The sequence below is a fragment of the Ictalurus furcatus genome, chromosome 7 (assembly GCF_023375685.1).
Source record: "Ictalurus furcatus strain D&B chromosome 7, Billie_1.0, whole genome shotgun sequence".
In the NCBI taxonomy this organism is placed as follows: Eukaryota; Metazoa; Chordata; class Actinopteri; order Siluriformes; family Ictaluridae; genus Ictalurus; species Ictalurus furcatus.
The window spans coordinates 31168819-31187696 of record NC_071261.1 but is presented as its reverse complement, the minus strand read 5'-3'; the positions used below and the strand labels follow the sequence as shown (position 1 = coordinate 31187696).

General features: G+C 42.2%; 2 protein-coding genes across 2 annotated transcripts in view; both read right to left on the bottom strand.

The window, feature by feature from the left end:
* The window catches only part of LOC128610739 (uncharacterized), an 84168-nt gene that overhangs the window by 13301 nt on the left and 51989 nt on the right, over positions 1–18878 (bottom strand). The window lies entirely within an intron of this gene.
* LOC128610738 (SUN domain-containing ossification factor-like) lies at positions 768–16972 on the bottom strand. Its single transcript, XM_053630156.1, has 6 exons — positions 16672–16972; positions 15662–15905; positions 15359–15446; positions 2222–2326; positions 1957–2114; positions 768–1209 (listed from the first exon to the last, which is right to left on the bottom strand). The coding sequence occupies exons 1-6, from the start codon at positions 16970–16972 to the stop codon at positions 768–770; spliced, it is 1338 nt and encodes a 445-aa protein (XP_053486131.1).

Below are 18878 nucleotides of genomic sequence, written 5' to 3'. Positions count from 1 at the left end.
GATAAGTGACCAGCAGCTCATTTGCATTTAAAGAGACACACACAAAAACAGTGTTTTTTTTGCTTCCACCCAAAAAGGGGCATTTTCAGCATGGTATAATAAATGACCCGTGGGGTATTTTGTATTTTGAGCTGAAACTTCAGCGACACATTCTGGGGAAACCTGAGACTTATATTACATCTTGTAAAAAGGGTCATAATAGATCTCCTTTAAATACTACAATGTAGTTGGTGTTAAAAACTGATTTAAGAGCAATGATAGGTGTGCGCGGGAATGGGAAGTCTGATTTTTCCTGTGTTCCAGTTTAATATAGCCCAGTCTAACAATAACAACTAGAATAATAAGCAATGACTCAGAGTGAAAAACATAGTTTCTGATTCATTTTTATAAAAATAGCAACATTTTGCAATTAACAAATAATCTGCATTTGACCGAGTCACACAAAATTTTTAACTCAAAGTCTAAAAAACAATGTAAAGCATAAGCAAGCCTTACCAATTTAAAAACTGTGCAAATGATTCTCCCCTCTAAAAACAGCAGCGTATTCGGACATTTTAAATCATGATTTAGTCGTGATTTTGACTTTGACTGATTCCAGTCTGCTAGGCAGATGATGATCGATGCTTGTCCCAATGTGCAAAACCTTGTGGGCATATTTCCTACATCCACAGAATAACCACATTACCACAGGAGTTAAAGCTACCAGTGTAGCTTACCTAGTAGCTACCAATCAGCAGTGGCTATAGAGATCAGCATCATTAGCATTGTCAGTTATAACTGTTCTTTTTAGGAAGCAATGGGACTCCTGGCCTGTTCGTGTTCAGCTCTGTGGAGCCTGTGATTAAGCCATGCAGGGTGAACTTAGCCGTGACCGGTGGGCCGTTACACTGCACAGGCTGAAGAAGCTGCTTGAGTACAGTGCTCCTCTTTTTCAAGCGGTTCCTCTTTTTGGAGCAGCTCTTTGCAGCAGGCAGAGGATCACAGAGGCGGCTGCAGGAGGCGATACCGCAGAATGAAGGCTCGTCTGACTGGGAGGAGTCTTCGGAGCTTCCCTCTGACGAGGAGTCTCTGGAGGAGAAGGGAGGAGGGACGAAGCTACGAGGAGGCAGCTTTAAGTCCAGATTGTGAGGACGGTGGTCATTACACCACAATCCTCCATTGGGGACTGAAAGGGTGGAGAGTAGCGTGGGAGTTATCGTCTCTGGCTTTCTGCCGGATTTCATTTTACAACGCTTTTTCTGGAAGGAGAGACAGAGCAGTCGTTCATTTGAAAAATTGTTGTATCCAATCAAAATGGTTCACAGAACTTTCAACAGGACATAAATAATTACCCTGATGTATTTATGAGGTTTGTTCTATTTGAGTACTAATTAATGATTAAAAATAAAATAAAAAAGCCTGAATACCCTTTTACTCCTGGTTGAATTCCTCCGAGTTTCTACATTATATGCTTCACTTGGACCTGTAAAAAATGTGAAAGGTTACCGACAAGAACATGTAATGAAGGTACGACCAATTTCAATAAATAAATAATCAAGTCCCCTGAGGCTGCATGATCAGGTCCAGGAAATAAATGACAACGTGGTCCATGTGCCCATGAGTGTCAGGGGGCAAAATTATATTTTTCACAAACCAAGCATCCTAACCACTAAACCATTTCTGGCATTTGGCAAACGCCCTTCTCCAGAGCGACTTACAATGATCTAATTTTCTTTATACAACTGAGCAGTTGAGCGTTAAGGGCCTTGCTCAAGGGCCCAGCAGTGGCAGCTTGGCAGTGCTGGGATTTGAACTCACGTGCAAATGGATAAGCTGCTCTCCGCTTTGGGTTCACGTCCTCATCAGGGGAATCTCTGAAAATCATCAGGATTGTCTGAATTAGACTAAATCAAAGCCAGCACAAATAAAACGCATCTAAAATGAAATGTGTAAATCTGTGTGAGTACTGAGGCTCACCTGTCAGGGCAGCAGTAGCTGTAGGAGTTTGGTACGTACGTGTCAGGTTCTGTCGACAGATTCTCTGCCGACATACGACAGTAATTAACACAGATGACGATGCAGATGAGCAAGCCGAGGACCACACACAGCAGCAGGTAGCTGTGCCTGTCAGAGACCTGCACAACACAGCAGCATTAGTTTACTGATCAACATAACATGTAGCCTACACTGTTCAAACACATGCACATATACAGTGGTTTTGGTCAGGGCAGTGGGTCGATACCTCTCTCTGTAGCTGGCTCACTTGCAGTGACAGGTTAAGGACGAGCTGAGTCACGTTCTCCAGCTGCCTCTGCAGCACCTGTATAGACTCGGTCTGTTTCTGATCCTACAGGCAGAAAAGTAAAGATCAGATTAATAACATGCTGTTCTGGCATCCCAGTAAAGTCTACTGAAACTTTAACATAACTCAGGACCAGAAATTGTCTGATGAAAACTAGGTTGCAGATTCAGGATGCAACCTTGAACCTTTTTAAGGACCGGTCCATGTTTTTGCTGGCTTAAGAGTGTTGTGAATAAAAATGATTTTATTGATAATTCACAGGACTGGTGGGTGTGTAATCTTGAGGAGAGCGGTAGGGGGAAGAAAATGGGGTGTGTCCTGGGGACATGGGATAGTCAGCAAAGGTGAAGTGAGAAGACCACTTAGAGTGGGGCGGACTGACAGGTGAGAAGAGGGAAGAATGGTCAGAGCCCAGATCAGAGAAGGTGACATCTTCCTCAGACTGAAAGCTGGAGGGGGGTTCTGGCTGTGTAGAGGCGTCAATACACACATTCACGGGGTAGATTCTGTATCGGAGAGGGGGGGGACACCCCGCATTTCCATTTCCAGAGGGGGTGCTGCGAAGGAAGTTAAGTAGCACCATGTTATCAGAAGTGAGATGCACAAACTGATAATGAGTGTCCAGATTGAGATCCAGAACCAGATCCAGTAAAAGGGGAGAAGAAGGAATGACAACGGGCACCTAGACCCACAGAAGCGGTGTTAGGCGGATATTGACGAATTGGATTCACACTTTAAAGATCTTTTAAGAGTAACACACTACGGTTTATTAGTCAAAAAGTCAAAAAGAAGTATAAGAGCTGAGGAGTGATAACACACACACACACACACTCTCGTACAGTCAAGGGCGGGCATGTAGACATAACACACACACACACACACTCTCTCTGTCTCTCTCTCTCACACACATAACATTATAACTTTATAAGAATAATAAAAAGGAGTATTAAGATATTATAAGGGTAATATCTTAGAATAATAAAATATAAAAATAAAGAGTAGTAGGAAGTACAGTAAACCATTTTGCACGCAGTATAACTATATATAAAATAGAGATATAGAGCAAATATGAAAATAAATGATAAACTAGAAATACAGAAAAATGTAATTTACTCATAATTCAGATAGTGAAGATTCTTGTCTCGCAAGGAAGGCCTTAATTTTAAGAGAAAACCATGAGGAGCCATTTATAAGGGTAGCTGAGTCAAGCTGCCCCCCGCGAGATAATAGTGAGACCAAGGTCACTCTAAATTGTTTTGTCTCTCCACTTTTGAATCTAATGGTAACTTGGAAAGCCCTTTTTCAAAACATAATGGTAACTTGGAAAGCCCTTTTTCAGAACCTAATGGTAAATTGGAAAGGCCTTTTTCAAAACATAATGGTAATGTAGATGAGCTCTTTTTTAACCCTATTGGTATTGATATCATAGTCTTTTTGAAATATATTGGTTATCTACTGTGTAAATACAGTATAAATACTGGAGCTTGAGCTCCAGGTGTCAGATCACTTCTGAGAATTCTCATCGGTGTGGATCTCGTGTGGTGGAACGGAACCAATAAATCTGGACCCTTGCTTCTTCTCACTCACGGCTGGTGTCTTTTTTCTATCTCCAACTGGGTTCGGAGATAGATGTGAGTATTTGCTTCTATGTTGAATTTTAAGTGTTTTTGGGTAATAGGCTAAATTTGAGCCAGCATTTGGCGACCCAGATGGGACTGGGCTAAGATCTATATGTCTGTAATCTCTCCCGTGGGACTTCACTCTCTAAGCAACAGATAGGCCGTGTAGGAAGAAGGCATTGCAGATGCCTGTTATTTCAAAGCTCTGTTTTAGTGGTCTGTTGTTACGATTGGGAAGCCCCAGGGTGGGAAGAAAGACTAAGTTGGTCTCCCAAAGAACCTTGGGTGAGTGAGAAGAGGTAAGAGAAGTGTGAACCAACTGTAATTTTGTAATTGTATAAGGGCTATGAATAGGCTTCATAAGACTGTGTAATGAAATTGTGTGTGTTGTGTGAGTGAAAGTCCTGCAGTACCGCTGGTTAAAAAGTCCAGGGCTGGATAGGAAGCAGGTGGATATGAGGCCTCAAACCCCAGATACCGGCCACTTGAGGTGGCGGCTGCTTTGGTGGGGACCCCTAATACCGCTGGTAAAAGATTCCAGGTCTGGATAGAGAGGGGTATAAATCCTGGGCCCAGGTCCGGGTCACGCAAAACAGCGTGCCCGGTGTATGAATGGAATGTGTAATAACAAATGTGTGTGCTTATAATATGAGTGTGGTATGAGAGCGTGCATGCATGTGCGATAAGTTTTGGAGACAGGGAAAAATGTATTTATTAGTGCTCTGAACATGAGCTCCATACATAAGGAGATATGTGTGTTGGATAAGCTTTAAAAATTAGTTTCGGGGGAAAAGTTGCATTTAATTTATATGACTGTAAGCTTCATACATACGGAGTTGGTGTGGAGGTGCTTTATACTCTGAAACCTCATGTAATAAAATAAATAGGTGTAATAGTGTGGAATACAATGTGTGTATGTGAGCTTGCCGGCGTTGTTGATAGAAAGGGGTGTATGTGTGTGTTCCTGTCTGTTCTTATCTGCGTGTCTGTGTGGAAGGAGGGGGGAAAAAAAGAAAAGAAAAAACAAGGAAAGACAATTCTGTGTGTGTGTGCTCTTCAGAGTGAGCTTGGTAATCCGGTACATACTTTCGGTGAGCCAGCGAGACTGTGTGTATTATAATTAATTTGGTATCAATAACTGCTGTATGAGTGTTTTAAAAATTGGGGAGCATGCACGAACATTGTAAATATTTTAGACATCTGTCAGACTGCCCATTGTGTAAATAAGAACTTCTAGACCTGTAATATATAACAACATATTCCCAGATAGTGTGATCCAGGAAAAGGAAGACTGAAGGTGGGGAAAAAGTGTGTATTGTCAGCCCATTATTGAGAAATGAGTGAGTTAGTCCATTTGGACCTTTTATTTATATTCCATAAATTATGAATGTGGTGTCTAGTTAAAGGCCCCCAAAAATGACAATAATAATATAATTTTTTTGCGAAAGCTGCCACAGGGCCTACACAGATGATGTCTCCAACTCAGGACCAGGACCCAACTCAGGACGGGGAGAGCCAGCTGCAGCATCCACAGGAAGACAATGGGGCCCGTATAGTGAGGATACAAAACTCTGCAGGAGCGAACAAAATATTGACGTGGATTAAACGGGGGGCGAAAAAAGAGGCGGGTACTGGGATATGGCGCAGCGTAGAAGGGTTGTGTATAGCCCCAGTCAGCCACCTCCCACTCTTGATCAAAGAAGCCCATGGCTTGGATCACGCCAATAAGGCCGAAATTATCCGGAAAATCCGTCAGGAATGGTGGTCCCCTCAGCTGGCCCCTCAGGTGGACCAAGTGTTGAACACATGTGATGTGTGCATCAACTATAACGTGCGAAAGAACCTTACCACCCCCTTAGGACATATTCCCCCGCCGACGGGACCGTTCCGGCATATAATGATGGATCATGTAGACATGGGAGCAGGCAACAGGATAGAAGGGAAACGCTACATTCTAGTGATAGTAGACCGCTTCAGCAGGTGGTTGGAGGCGACTGCGACTTCTGAGGAGGACGCGGGGTCCGCGGCTAAATTTTTATGTTGCGAGGTCATTCCCCGATTCAGTATCCCTGATTTTCTGAGTTCGGACAACGGCACCCACTTCGTGAATAACGTCATCAAGAATGTTGCATCTGCCTTGGGGATAGATCATAAGCTAGGTTGTGTATATCATCCTCAATCCCAGGGCATGGTGGAACGAGTGAACGGTACCCTAGTTAATAAACTGGCAAAAATATGTGAGAGCTCTCGCCTAAACTGGGTCCAAGCCTTACCACTGGCATTGATGAAGATGCGTTCACAGACCAATCGTATGACGCACTTGACTCCTCATGAAATGCTTACTGGGCGCCCAATGCCTATGGCGTTCACCCAAGGTCCATACACAGGGCCGTCTTTGGCACAATTGGAGGGAGAAATTCAGGATTATGTGTGAACCCTCACCCAAATCCATAGACATTTGTATTCACAGGTTAGAAAGGCAGTCCACGGAGGGAACGAGGTACGGGAGGATGTACGTCAAGTGGCACCTGGGGACCAAATACACATTCGTACTTTCAAGAGGAAGAGCCCCCTCGGGGCACGCCGGGAAGGACCCTTCACTGTGGTCGCTGCAACAGCCACGGCTGTGAAAGTTGAGGGGAGAGATCATTGGTATCATTTGAACCAATGCGTCCGCGCCGGATCAGGTACGGGACGGCAAGAATCACCTACGACCCCAGGCCTTGCCAATACCAGGCAGCCCACTGAGGCGGAGGTGTTAACCGACAGTGACAGTGATTCGGATGCATCATCTCTGGGCCCTGCCTACGGCACTCGAGTCCAGGCTAAGCGGCGGGCTGTGGAAATACTAGATAGACCGGCTCAGTCTGATGCCATTAGCCCAACCAGCTCTCCGCTTCTCTCCCCTCCGTTCAATGATATTGACCTTGTTATCTCGCCCTGAGTAGAAGTGACGGGTGTCGTAGCTACCAGCCCGCAAGTAACCCCAACAGAGGAGGTTTTCTGTCAACACTTGCCACTCTCTGGCAGGACCTTGACGACCCCGCCTTGCCTTTGGGCACTATTGACTTGGATACGCTGCAGGCCCTTGAAGCACAGTTAAGCGTGCCTCCTGAGCTTCAGTCTCCGCAGGGATCTTTGCATACTCCCCTACCACCGGTTCCGGAGAGCACTGGTTTTGCCGAGTAGTTAGGGATTAGGGTACCTATTACCACAGGGCTAATAGCATACCTGTTCTTTTTCTATGACCCGATGGTGATGTTCAGAAGGACTAATCATACCTTCATTGTATAATGGACTAATCATACCCCTGACTGTATACAGTTCCATATATAGATTGTGGCTGGTCAAAAGCATGCATGCTCCAAAGCATTCTTTTAATTTTAGTTTGAATTCTGTGTGATTCCCTGTTTGGAAACTGAATGAAACTGTTTTAAGTTCCATGATGACGTTTATCTAAAACACAGAGCGCGCGAGAGAGGGAGAGAGCGCGTGCGAGAGATTTCTTTTTCTTCCCCTTTTTCCAATCGTTTAGTTATCAAACTTCACACTACACATTAAAGTCAAGGTGACACTCACTCTCTCTCTCTCTCTCTCTCTCTCTCTCTCTCTCTCTCTCTCTATATATATATATATATATATATATATATATAAGCTTAAACATATTCCTGTAAAAATTATCAACAATCAGTATTTTTTGATGTTATCCGTCCGGAAAGAACTTTAATGGTAGTTTATGTGTTGTGCCACGTCGTTTCTTCTGCACAGGCATATCGACATCTTTGCCTGACTAATGATAAAATTGATCAGCTGACATTTGAACCTGTTCCTTTTGAGTGATGTACTTAACAAATTAATTTTTTAAAAAAACCCTGAAAAGTAAAACAGACCCGAGGTTACAGTCTCTGCCTAATCACAAGGACCAATGTGGTTCGTATCAGGCTAGGTCACATCCTCCCTGTTGAGATAATGTTGAGCCTAAACATCTGGTTTTAGAGAGCACTGTACCTTCACAGCAGTAATAAATGTAAGTAAGTCCAGTGAACTGACTCGCTAACAAGAGCTGGAATAACCATAACTAATTTGTGTATCTGTGATTCCTATACGGGTACGTGTCTATTGTTAAGCAGTGTAAGTGTGAGTTCTTCTGGTGTGTGGTATTCCTGTTGCATAATGATGAATAATTTCTGTATATTTTCTCTTTAAATGCTGGTTATGTCCAGTGATGAATAATTAGTAAGATCAGATGGCAGTAGTAGTCTGCACATTTTAAACTCTCTGTAAGGTGTTGTACGCCTGATACAGATGTGATATCTGAGTCCGTAACATTAGAATAAGGTGGTGATTACTTAATGTGGAATTCGGGTTTTGCAGGGAGTACGAGTATCTGGATTAGGCAGCCTTGCATAATGGTTCCTTTTGCTGACATGTTGTGCTGATATGAGTTTGTGAGTTAGTTTAATTACAGTCTTTTTGCAACAGTGTAGTTTGAAGTGATTTGTTTCTTTTCTGAACCGTAGATTGGTGAATAGAATAAAGTAGTTGTGTAAATATGCAAGTGTATGTATGTGTGTATGTGTATGTGTGTGTGCATATATATAAATATATATATATATATATATATATATATATATATATATATATATATATATATATATATATACTGTACGGTGTGCTATGGATATGTCATACAAAGTATACAAGTTGCAATATTTAAATAATACCAAGCGGTGGTCACAAACTCGAGGAATGGAGCATATACTGCATAATCTGTGAAGTGTATTGATAAGTCGTTATACGGTAGCTGTGACTGAGCTGAGAACTGGATGCAGGTGTGTGTGATCTGGGAATTGCAGTCCATGGCAGCCAGCCATGTTTGTGGACCGCAGTGCAGGATGGGAAATGTGGTTTGTGACATGAGTAGATTTAACACTATCGTAATATGGTCAAATACAGTTTAAATGAAATGGATACATTTATAGGAGGAATCTTATGCCTTTCACAATTGGGCACTCAGCCAAGGTAACAAATTGGTGGTAAATTGAAACAAAGCTCATAGATGATAAATTTTATTTTAGACTAAGTTAAATACATATTCACATTACTCCTAATTAGATATATTAAAATAAAGTGAACAAAATTTAAATGTCATGTATGGAGGGGGGTCTGAGTGATATTTTGAGTGTGATACGGTTATAAGTAATAAGGGACAAAGGGGTGCATGCATGTCTACCATTTAGACTAAACAGTATTGTTGTACACATAAAACCAAATTTACTAGGTTGTTTTGAATAAAAAATAGTGGGATAAAAGTGACTAGAGAACTGTAAATACATGTCTAGATCTCAACCCCATTTACTCTATTTTAATTCTGTATTATTGGGATTATCACTCGTTAGCACAGGTGGGATATTAATAAGTTAGGTTAGTGTACACCACAAATAGTCCTAGACTAAAGGAATTTTGTTTTCCTTTCTCAATATCCTTCTGGTGAATAAAAATCAGGAAGGGATCAGAATGAATCTTTGCCAATTGGGTTTGTATTTTTAAAGTCAACAGACTAGAACTCTTTTACAGATTAACTAAACATGAGAGTGGAAGACCCCTTTATGAGAGGTGTTATTCGTTTGATTACAGAAGCTGAGATTACTTTAATAATTTTTAAATGATTTGATAGACCAACATTATTTAATCTCTGCAGCAATATTTCATGATCCACTGTGTCGACTAAAATCGACAAACAGGGAAGTGCAGAAGGTACCGTGACATTGTTTTAGGACTTTCAAAACAACGGTTGTGCTGATATGTTTATATGACCTTAGACTTTTTTGTAGACTGATAACATGTCTTTGCAAACTGGTAACATAGAAATGGCTTTCTAAAAGGGGCATAGGACAGGAGGCTTTGGGACTGGACTGTAATGATCGAATATAGTGGGATTTCCCTGGTTTAATAAGAAAAAGTTGATTTCCAAATTTCTGGTATAACCCCGTTGTCTAATGAAAGATTAAAATGATAAGTTAAAAGAGATGAAATAATATCAGCTGCTAAAATTCAAAAATACAGATTCCACACAATCAGGGCCTTGTGATTTGTTTATATCGAACAATTTGAGTGCTCTGTAAACGTCAGAAGTCTTAATACATTAGAAACGTTAAAAACTGAACTCCTCATTTTGAATTGTTTTTGAATGGCTTTCTTTAAAATCAGTGTACAGTAAATCACTTGATAAGTATTCACCGTTTTAATAGGCCTAGATCTGGGGCATAAAGTGAACATTTAATGATGGGTTTTGCAGTTGTGTGTTCCCAGTTGTCTGTCTCCAGATTCCAAATTGGACAGTGATGGTGGCACCCCTCATCCTGAACGTGCTAACATACCTGGCACATTGTGGGCTACATAAGGTTGAAGCACGGCAAGTAACATGTACACTGTAATAAGCTAAAGTGAAGTATAGTCATCCTGTGTCCTGTAAACAATGTCCTCCATCCTCAGAAAAGGATGAAGGAACATGCCCACTTATTCTAGCATTTTTACAGCAAGCTGTAATACCAACTTAAGTTCTGCAATACTACCCACCCACCCAGTAACCAATGTTTAAGGCTGGAAGAGGATGGTATTTTACACAAAGGTTGCACAGTCAACTAACTAGTCATCCCAGTAGCTCCATTATTTAGTAGTATGTTGTATATAGAATATATATATATATAAGATGTCCCCACTGTAACCCGTTCCATTCCACATGATATTATTATTGGTCAGCGCTTTTTCCAAGTGACTGCATGTGAGAGCTCAAGGCCGTTACTCCCCTTAACATTCCTAGATCAGTAGTACACCTGGGAGCGTCTCCTTCGGGGGCTGTGGGCTCCCCTGCGGTGTACTCCTCTGTGGTCATAGACTCCCTTGCACGCTCCCAAGGCCGATAGGACATGATTGGGGTCATCCTCCGCCCCATAAAAGCACAACAAATGTTCCTGGACGTTATCAAGTATGGTCTGCAGTGGATCACTGATTGCTCGCTACATGACAAAAATCCTGAGATCTGGGTATTCTTTGGATAAGCCTGACATTGAATGGACTTATGCTCTGCATCTGTACTATGGCTGGCAAACTACAACAAAGACTTTTTCTTATATGTGACTAAGAGAGCGGGCGCCGTTGAGGGGGTCCCGGCTCAGGAGTGTGGGGCGCTTGCAGGTCTTTAGTTTATTTATTGTAAACATTGGATTTGGTGGCACAAGGAATGCCAGCACGTTTGCGTGCCATGGCTGGAGCTGCTCTCGTAGTGCAGATCACTGGGAAAATTGCTCTCTCACACATTGATCTTACACTCATCACACCAGGTCATTTCTATTTTGAAAGAACAGGATATGGGGATATGGGGTTAGTCTATGTGCCACCCAAAATGAATTTCTTAAACCTATTAGTGTGCCTAACACACCAACTGTAGTGTTGTAGTGCCTAATTAATGCTGTAGAGCCAGTCACTGAGAACACTCACGATTGCCTAGCCGAAATTCATATTTCCTCAAGCTTAAAAGTTTCGGGTCCGAAATTTCACAAACATTATGAACACCCTGATCTGCCCAATTGGCTGAATTAAAAGCTATCACTACAGAGTGCAACCTGGTTAAGGGTAGAATTGCCAATACATAAATCTATAGATAAATACTGACGTTTAGACCCATGGATTGTGTCGTCTGTTTGGAGTTGTTTGAATGCAATGCGGTTTTAGAAAAAGCGTTGGAACACCACTTATCGAGCAAACAGTTAAATTGATTCTGATTGTACCTTCTGCACTTTGCACTCAACGGCGGAGGATAATCTGAGTGTGATATTTGTGCTCGAAAATTTCTTTCTTGACCAGGGATAGGTCCTAGATCTGGCATACCATCTCAAGTTAACGTAATTTGTGCTGATACTAAACATATTTCGGTAGATGCTCTACCTCTTGCACTAATGACCTATCGTTATTAGGTCACTGCATGCGGACTAACAGTAATATGTATCTAACACCGCATGAAATGCTTACGGGTCGACCCATGTCTGTGTCTGTTCCTTATGATGGACTGCCACTGGAGTAATTGCAGATGAATCAAAAACATATATGGGACCACTAACTATTATGTATGAAGCTATCTATTCACAGGAAAAGAGCTGAGTGCATTGTTATGGGTGAGGCGTTACCGCCTCAATGGGGGGAGGTGTTCACCCGGAGGTGGGAGACCCGGAGCAGCGAGAGAATGCTGACTACAAGGCAGCAGCGGACTACAAGAACATGCGACCCCCGATCCCCGGAGGATGCTCAATCCTCCAATGATGAGATGGTGGGGAACACGTGAAGGTCCAGTACGAAGCTGCTGTGTTCGAAGCTGCTGTCAACGGGGGGTCTGCTATCGTAGAACTCTCAAGTCAATGGCAGACAGGATGAGAAGATGTGAAGATCCATACCCTGGGTGTACGTGCTAGCCTAACCTCTCCCCAAAGGGCGGCTCTCTACAGTACGTAAAGTGCTTGAGCTGAAGACAGCCAGCATACAGAGAGATACTGCCAACAGAGACTGTCAAGTTGTATAAAATGTTTGTGATTTGACGCACTCAGGCATGAGAGAAGTATAATGGTGCTGTCGAACACATAGTGCTGGCAGGGTGGGAATTTTTCCTCATAGGAGGTTTTTTCGCCCACCCCTGACTGCGAAGGATTGGGGTTTGTTTTTTTGGGGGAAGCAAGACTCTGCAGGTCCCGATAAATACAAAACTGTGGGCTGACAGGCCTAGTTGAGAAAGATAGGGACGTGTAGATCCACGTACTGTACTGTAGTGGCCACTCATACTTAAACTAGCGACGGCAGTAGTAATAATGAATGATTAGGGGAACTCAGTTAATCACACTTATAATCGATGCAGGCAAACAAACGTATAATCAAGGTAGTTAGATTCGAGATAACATATCTATATATAGTTGAAAGGAGAAGCTAAGGGTTAAGAGTTACGGCTAGGTACATCTACATGGGTCCGGCGCAAAGTAGACGTGACGTAGGGGCCCTAAGGCCCATTCTCCAGCTGCCAATCTACTATGAAGCCTCGGGGCGCACACCGCTAGCATGTCTCCCACCAGGTCTACAAACCCTCCTCAGCTCCTATCCTGATCAGTGTAGCATAGAAGTGGTTACTGTAAGGGACCCATTTGATTACGAGGACGAGCGCAGGGATTATGGCTTCGTAAGAGTAATCCTCCGACAGCTAGCGTGGGACGGCCATGGGGTGCGGCAGAACTAGTTTCTCCACAGATACCCGCTTAATTAAGGTAGTGTATGAGGCTTTATAGCCTCAGAGGAGGGAAATGTTGTGGATAAAAATGACATGAAATAAACATGAGGGAGACCTAGTATGAGTAATATGTAATTTTATTGATAATTCACAGGACTGGTGGGTGCGTAATCTTGAGGAGAGCAGTAGGGGGAAGAAAATGGGGTGTGTCCTGGGGACATGGGATAGTCAGAAAAGGTGAAGTGAGAGGACCACTGAGAGTGGGGCGGACTGAAAGGTGAGAAGAGGGAAGAATGGTCAGAGCCCAGATCAGAGAAGGTGACATCTTCCTCAGACTGAAAGCTGGAGGGGGGTTCTGGCTGTGTAGAGGCGTCAATACACACATTCACGGGGTAGATTCTGTATCGGAGAGGGGGGGGGGACACCCCGCATTTCCATTTCCAGAGGGGGTGCTGCGAAGAAAGTTAAGTAGCACCATGATATCAACAGTGAGATGCACAAGCTGATAATGAGTGTCCAGATCCAGATCCAGATCCAGATCCAGTAAAGGGGAGAAGAAGGAATGACAACGGGCACCTAGACACACAGAAGCGGTATTACGCGGATATTGACGAATTGGATTCACACTTTAAATATCTTTTAAGAGTAACACACTATGGTTTATTAGTCAAAAAGTCAAAAAGAAGTATAAGAGCTGAGGAGTGATAACACACACACTCTCGTACAGTCAAGGGCGGGCATGTAGACATAACACACACACACACACTCTCTGTCTTTCTCTCTCACACACATAACATTACAACTTTATAAGAATAATAAAAAGGAGTATTAAGATATTATAAGGGTAATATCTTAGAATAATAAAATATAAAAATAAAGAGTAGTAGGATATGTAGGATAGTAGAAGGGTAATATAATGATATTATGAAGTAGGAAGTACAGTAAACCATTTTGCACGCAGTATAACTATATATAAAATAGAGATATAGAGCAAATATGAAAATAAATTATAAACTAGAAATACAGAAAAATGTAGCTTACTCATAATTCAGATGGTGAAGATTCTTGTCTCGCAAGGAAGGCCTTAATTTTAAGAGAAAACCATGAGGAGCCATTTATAAGGGTAGCTGAGTCAAGCTGCCCCCCCCCCCCCCCCGCGAGATAATAGTGAGACCAAGGTCAATCTAAATTGTTTTGTCTCTCCACTTTTGAATCTAATGGTAACTTGGAAAGCCCTTTTCCAAAACATAATGGTAACTTGGAAAGCCCTTTTTCAGAACCTAATGGTAAATTGGAAAGGCCTTTTTCAAAACATAATGGTAATGTAGATGAGCTCTTTTTTTAACCCTATTGGTATTGATATCATAGTCTTTTTGAAATATATTGGTTATCTACTGTGTAAATACAGTATAAATACTGGAGCTTGAGCTCCGGGTGTCAGATCACTTCTGAGAATTCTCATCGGTGTGGATCTCGTGTGGTGGAACGGAACCAATAAATCTGGACCCTGCTTCTTCTCACTCACGGCTGGTGTCTTTTTTTCTATCTCCAACTGGGTTCGGAGATAGATGTGAGTATTTGCTTCTATGTTGAATTTTAAGTGTTTTTGGGTAATAGGCTAAATTTGAGCCAGCAAGAGCCAAACCATTACATAAATAAGATGGCTCAGTTTTCTACTATATAGCAGGGAAATAGTGGCTGGACTTTTACTACCTTCCAGTATTATACAGCACAAATAACACAACTAATTACATACAAGATGAAAGGTTTTATTGGTTTTCGAAGGCAGTAATTAGTCATTGTTGCAATTGATAAATTGTTGTTCCTTCCTAGGACCACTGATTCAGAGTGCAATGTTCATTCCATATCAGTCTCAACAGTGATCTTAAAATACATCAGGGCTTGGTTTCAGTCCATCAGCATTTTGGTGTTGAAACAACTGACTGCTGTGGTATAAATAATAAGGAATATTGTGCGGTCATTGGAAAATGATCAACTTTGGATGGGAACTCCATGGTAAACTCCAGCTTTTTGTTGGGCCACATCATACCACCCCATCATTAATAATTTTCCTATGACAAAAACACACACCCTAGTGTTTTATTCCGTACATCCCATTCCATAACCTACCACCACTCAATACATTACAGAGGAAAAGTTCAGCGAGATGAAGTTATTAATTTTGCTGACCTGTTCTTCAGCCATCCTTGACGTGTTCTGGAGTTTAATGATGGTTTTGTTGAAAGCCTTCTGCATCTCATCCATCTGCTTTCGATATCTATGAAAAAACAAAAGTATGAGCCAGAACAAACAAGCAAGTAGGATTCAAAGCAAAACTGAAGGAGTCATCCATATATCGAATTTCCTTGCTCAGCTCATGAGTATGTCATGGCGAGAGCTTGGGCCTAGGTAGAAAATATCTAATAATAAATTACGTTAATAAGGTTTGTTATTGAAATCACGGTAAGAATGGTCAGTAAGAGCAGTAATCACCTCTGACTGAGCTGTTCCAGGTAACGGCCACTGAGTGACATGTTCACCTCCAGGGCTTTGATCCGGTTGTTTAGCCTCATGAAGACTGACTCCTTCTGGCTGGAGCCATGGATAGGTGCATCGGTGGAGCTGGGGATTTCGGCGTAGTAGTCAGAGGACGATGGTTGCACCGATTGGCCATTAGTAGAGGTTTCGGATTGAATGTTGACACTGTGGCCTCCAAGGGAAGCTTCATCGAGCAGATCTTAACTTTTAGGTTCTGCTACAACTGATACCACCTCTAAGGGTTCTGTTAGAGGGGCAGCTGTTATTGATACAGCAGGAGTTACACTTTTGCTTACGGTTGGTTGGAAAAAAGACTGATCTGTGGAAATTGATAGAGGGGTAAATGTCACCTGATCCATGGTGCTGGTCATCAAACTAGGAGTCAAGGTGTTCTTTTCAGTGGTAGATTTCTCTACTGCAGATACAGACAACTGGACTTGATCCATCTCATCACTTTTAGTGGTTAAGACTGGAGTGGATGTCAGATCCAAGTTACTGGTGAGAATGGAAGTGCGTTTGTTCTCCAATGGTTTATATCTGCTCTTCTCATTAAGCTTCAAATCAGAACTCTCAACAGCCGAAGGGTCCAAAAAATCCACAACATGAGTGGCTGTAGAGGCAAGAGTGTCAGAGCATGTAAGTGTCACCAGAGCTGAAGTAAGACTTGGTGCAAGATCCACAGATCCAGATTCAAGCACATGTTCACTCTTAGTAAGAGATGGAACAACCACTAGCAGAAGCTTCCATTGGAAAGGCTGTCTCCACAGTCTGGGTGTGGAGCACTTGCATCAGTAATGATGAGATTATGACTGGGACTGAGGTTTCCGTTTCGTGGAAAGTGTTCGGTTGAGAATGTGATTCTTGAGATTTCTTTTTTGTCTTCTTCTGAAGGGGAATGCAGCTCTGCAGGAGGTACTCTTTAAGCGACACAACACAAGAACTGGAGTCAGTAGTGTGCTCCCAACTCTCCTTCACTCCTGAGTACTGCTGCTCCTGTGGAGCCTTCACCCGCTCCTTCTCTGTGTCCTGTGGTATAGAGCTGGAGGACTTGTCTGGCTCATCCACCTCATCCTCAGGCAGCAAAGTAACGATTTGATCTTCTTTGTTTGTTGTGGTCCCAACAGACTCTGGAGCTGACGGTGTTGCAGTCTCTGAGAGTGAGGCGGTGGGTAAAGGAGCCGTCGGACCTGCGTCTCTACCTTGCGTCACTGAGGGGGTCTCGGGGAGTTTTTTCAATGCCTGCTGATCTGATTCCAAACTCTCCATCCTGAATTACATAATAGAAGGAAAATAAAGGAACGTGTCACTCAACAACAAATGAAAGCTGGCAAAAACTGAAAGGAATGAGACCGTCTCTTGCATACTGCTAACGCTACCTGGACTTTTGTTCTCATTACCAAAGAATCCAATAAGCACTGCAACTTTGGGTAGTACTACTGACTATAAAATCTGGTTAATTTGTGTCCAGTATTTTTACTGCTAACTGGAATTGTCTGGGAATTGTAAAATGTTTTAAACAAATCTTCTCAGGTACTCACGTAATCTTGGATGAGGTTGGGGGGGCTGTCTGAACTGGAGTTCCTGACGTCTCAGTCGCATTTAAATGCAGGGAAGAATAATTGCCTGTTGAACACAATGGAATAATTAAGCCGACTAACTACCAAATTCCTTCTAAAAGTGTTTGTTCATTGTGCAACCTGTACATTTATAGTGTTAAATATTATCTGCAAAGGGCTGGTGTGCTTGCAGGGTTTTTTTCCCCAACCAAGCTGGAGCCACACTTGATTCCACTAATGGAGCTTGGTCTTCAAAGTACTAACATGTACAGCTCTTACTTTACTCTTTGGGTAAAGTTATTCTCACCTTACATGAAGAAATGCTTGACAGTAGATATTATTTTGTCTGTTACCTAGCCCCCCCCCCCCCCCCCTTCCAAAACAAGTGGAGAAATCTTAATTTCATTGTACTTGTGCTTATAATATTATTTGCAGCCACACGAGCCCTCTGCAGATAAAATCGGACACCCCCAGTGTACATCATTGTTCAAACATGTGTAGCTGCAGGATTGTGTGTGTGTGAAGAATTAACATCTTCTGGATTTCCACCCAACACATTAGCAGCAATGTTGTTCACCATGTTGAGAATAGCATCTGTAAAAAAACAAAAAAAAACATGACAATTCAGTGCTTATTAGCTGTAGCAATCATGTCAATATGCCTGCAATGCTTCATACTAAACATACTTTTGTGGTTAAACCCTACCATAACTCAAGTTGATTAACCTCATCATAGATTAGATTAGACATAATACATTAGGTTTCTGCTAAAACCCATAGCACAGAAAAAAACTGGTATATTTGCTGCCTCTCAGCTCCAGGGTCTCCTGTTCAATTCTGAACTTGGGTTACTGTCTGTGTGGATTTTCACGTTTTCCCCATGTAGTGTTTTCTTCCCAAAAATATGCTGGTAGGTGGGTCATTGCTACGATAAAATTGCCCCTAGGTGTGAATGTGTATGTGTACTACAATGGATGCCGTCCCATTCAGGCGTGCCCAGTGTTCCCCACAAGCCTGACCAGGAGAAAGTGCTTACTGAAGAGAAATGAATGAATGAATGAATGAATGAAATACTACGTTGGAACTCACCCTTGGCAGACCCGATCAGATTATTTGAAGCTTTGTCACCTGATGGAACATATCCAGGAGGATAATCTACAGGTTTAAGAGAGGAATTACATTCACAGGACTATAAAACACCAGTGGAAAGATAAGATGTAGACAGAAATGGTCTCCTGAGTATTTCAAAAGCTGGTTCTCACCATCGTCCTCATCCTGGAAGTTTAGTCTCTCAGAGGGCTCAGAATTCAGCTCATACTCCTCCATCATACTTGTGCCAAAAACCCTGAACACACAAAACAGTGACTGAAAAAAGTAGGGACTTCAGTGCTTCTAGGTAAAGAGATATATATAAATAAAATACAATTTTGGAGAAAGGCTTTTTTTGTTTTACCTGAGTAGGCTGAGAGGACAGAAGTGCTCAGACCCAAAGTGTGACAACAGCTCCACCTACAGTCAGATGAAAATGTAACAACAAACAGGAGTATTATAGTATTTTGAAGGAAAATACACCTTTCTTATTCATATTATTAAATAAGGACAATACTGGTATAGCTG

Bases quoted from the DNA above. Each gene is read 5' to 3' on its own strand.
- LOC128610738 (XM_053630156.1), bottom strand. From the start codon at position 16,972: ATGGAGAGTTTGGAATCAGATCAGCAGGCATTGAAAAAACTCCCCGAG. The intron at 2,327-15,358 runs GTCAGCAAAATT...TTCTGCCTGTAG, and splicing joins CAAGGATGGCTGAAGAACAG to GATCAGAAACAGACCGAGTC. The intron at 1,210-1,956 runs GTGAGCCTCAGT...GAAATCCGGCAG, and splicing joins AGCTACTGCTGCCCTGACAG to AAAGCCAGAGACGATAACTC.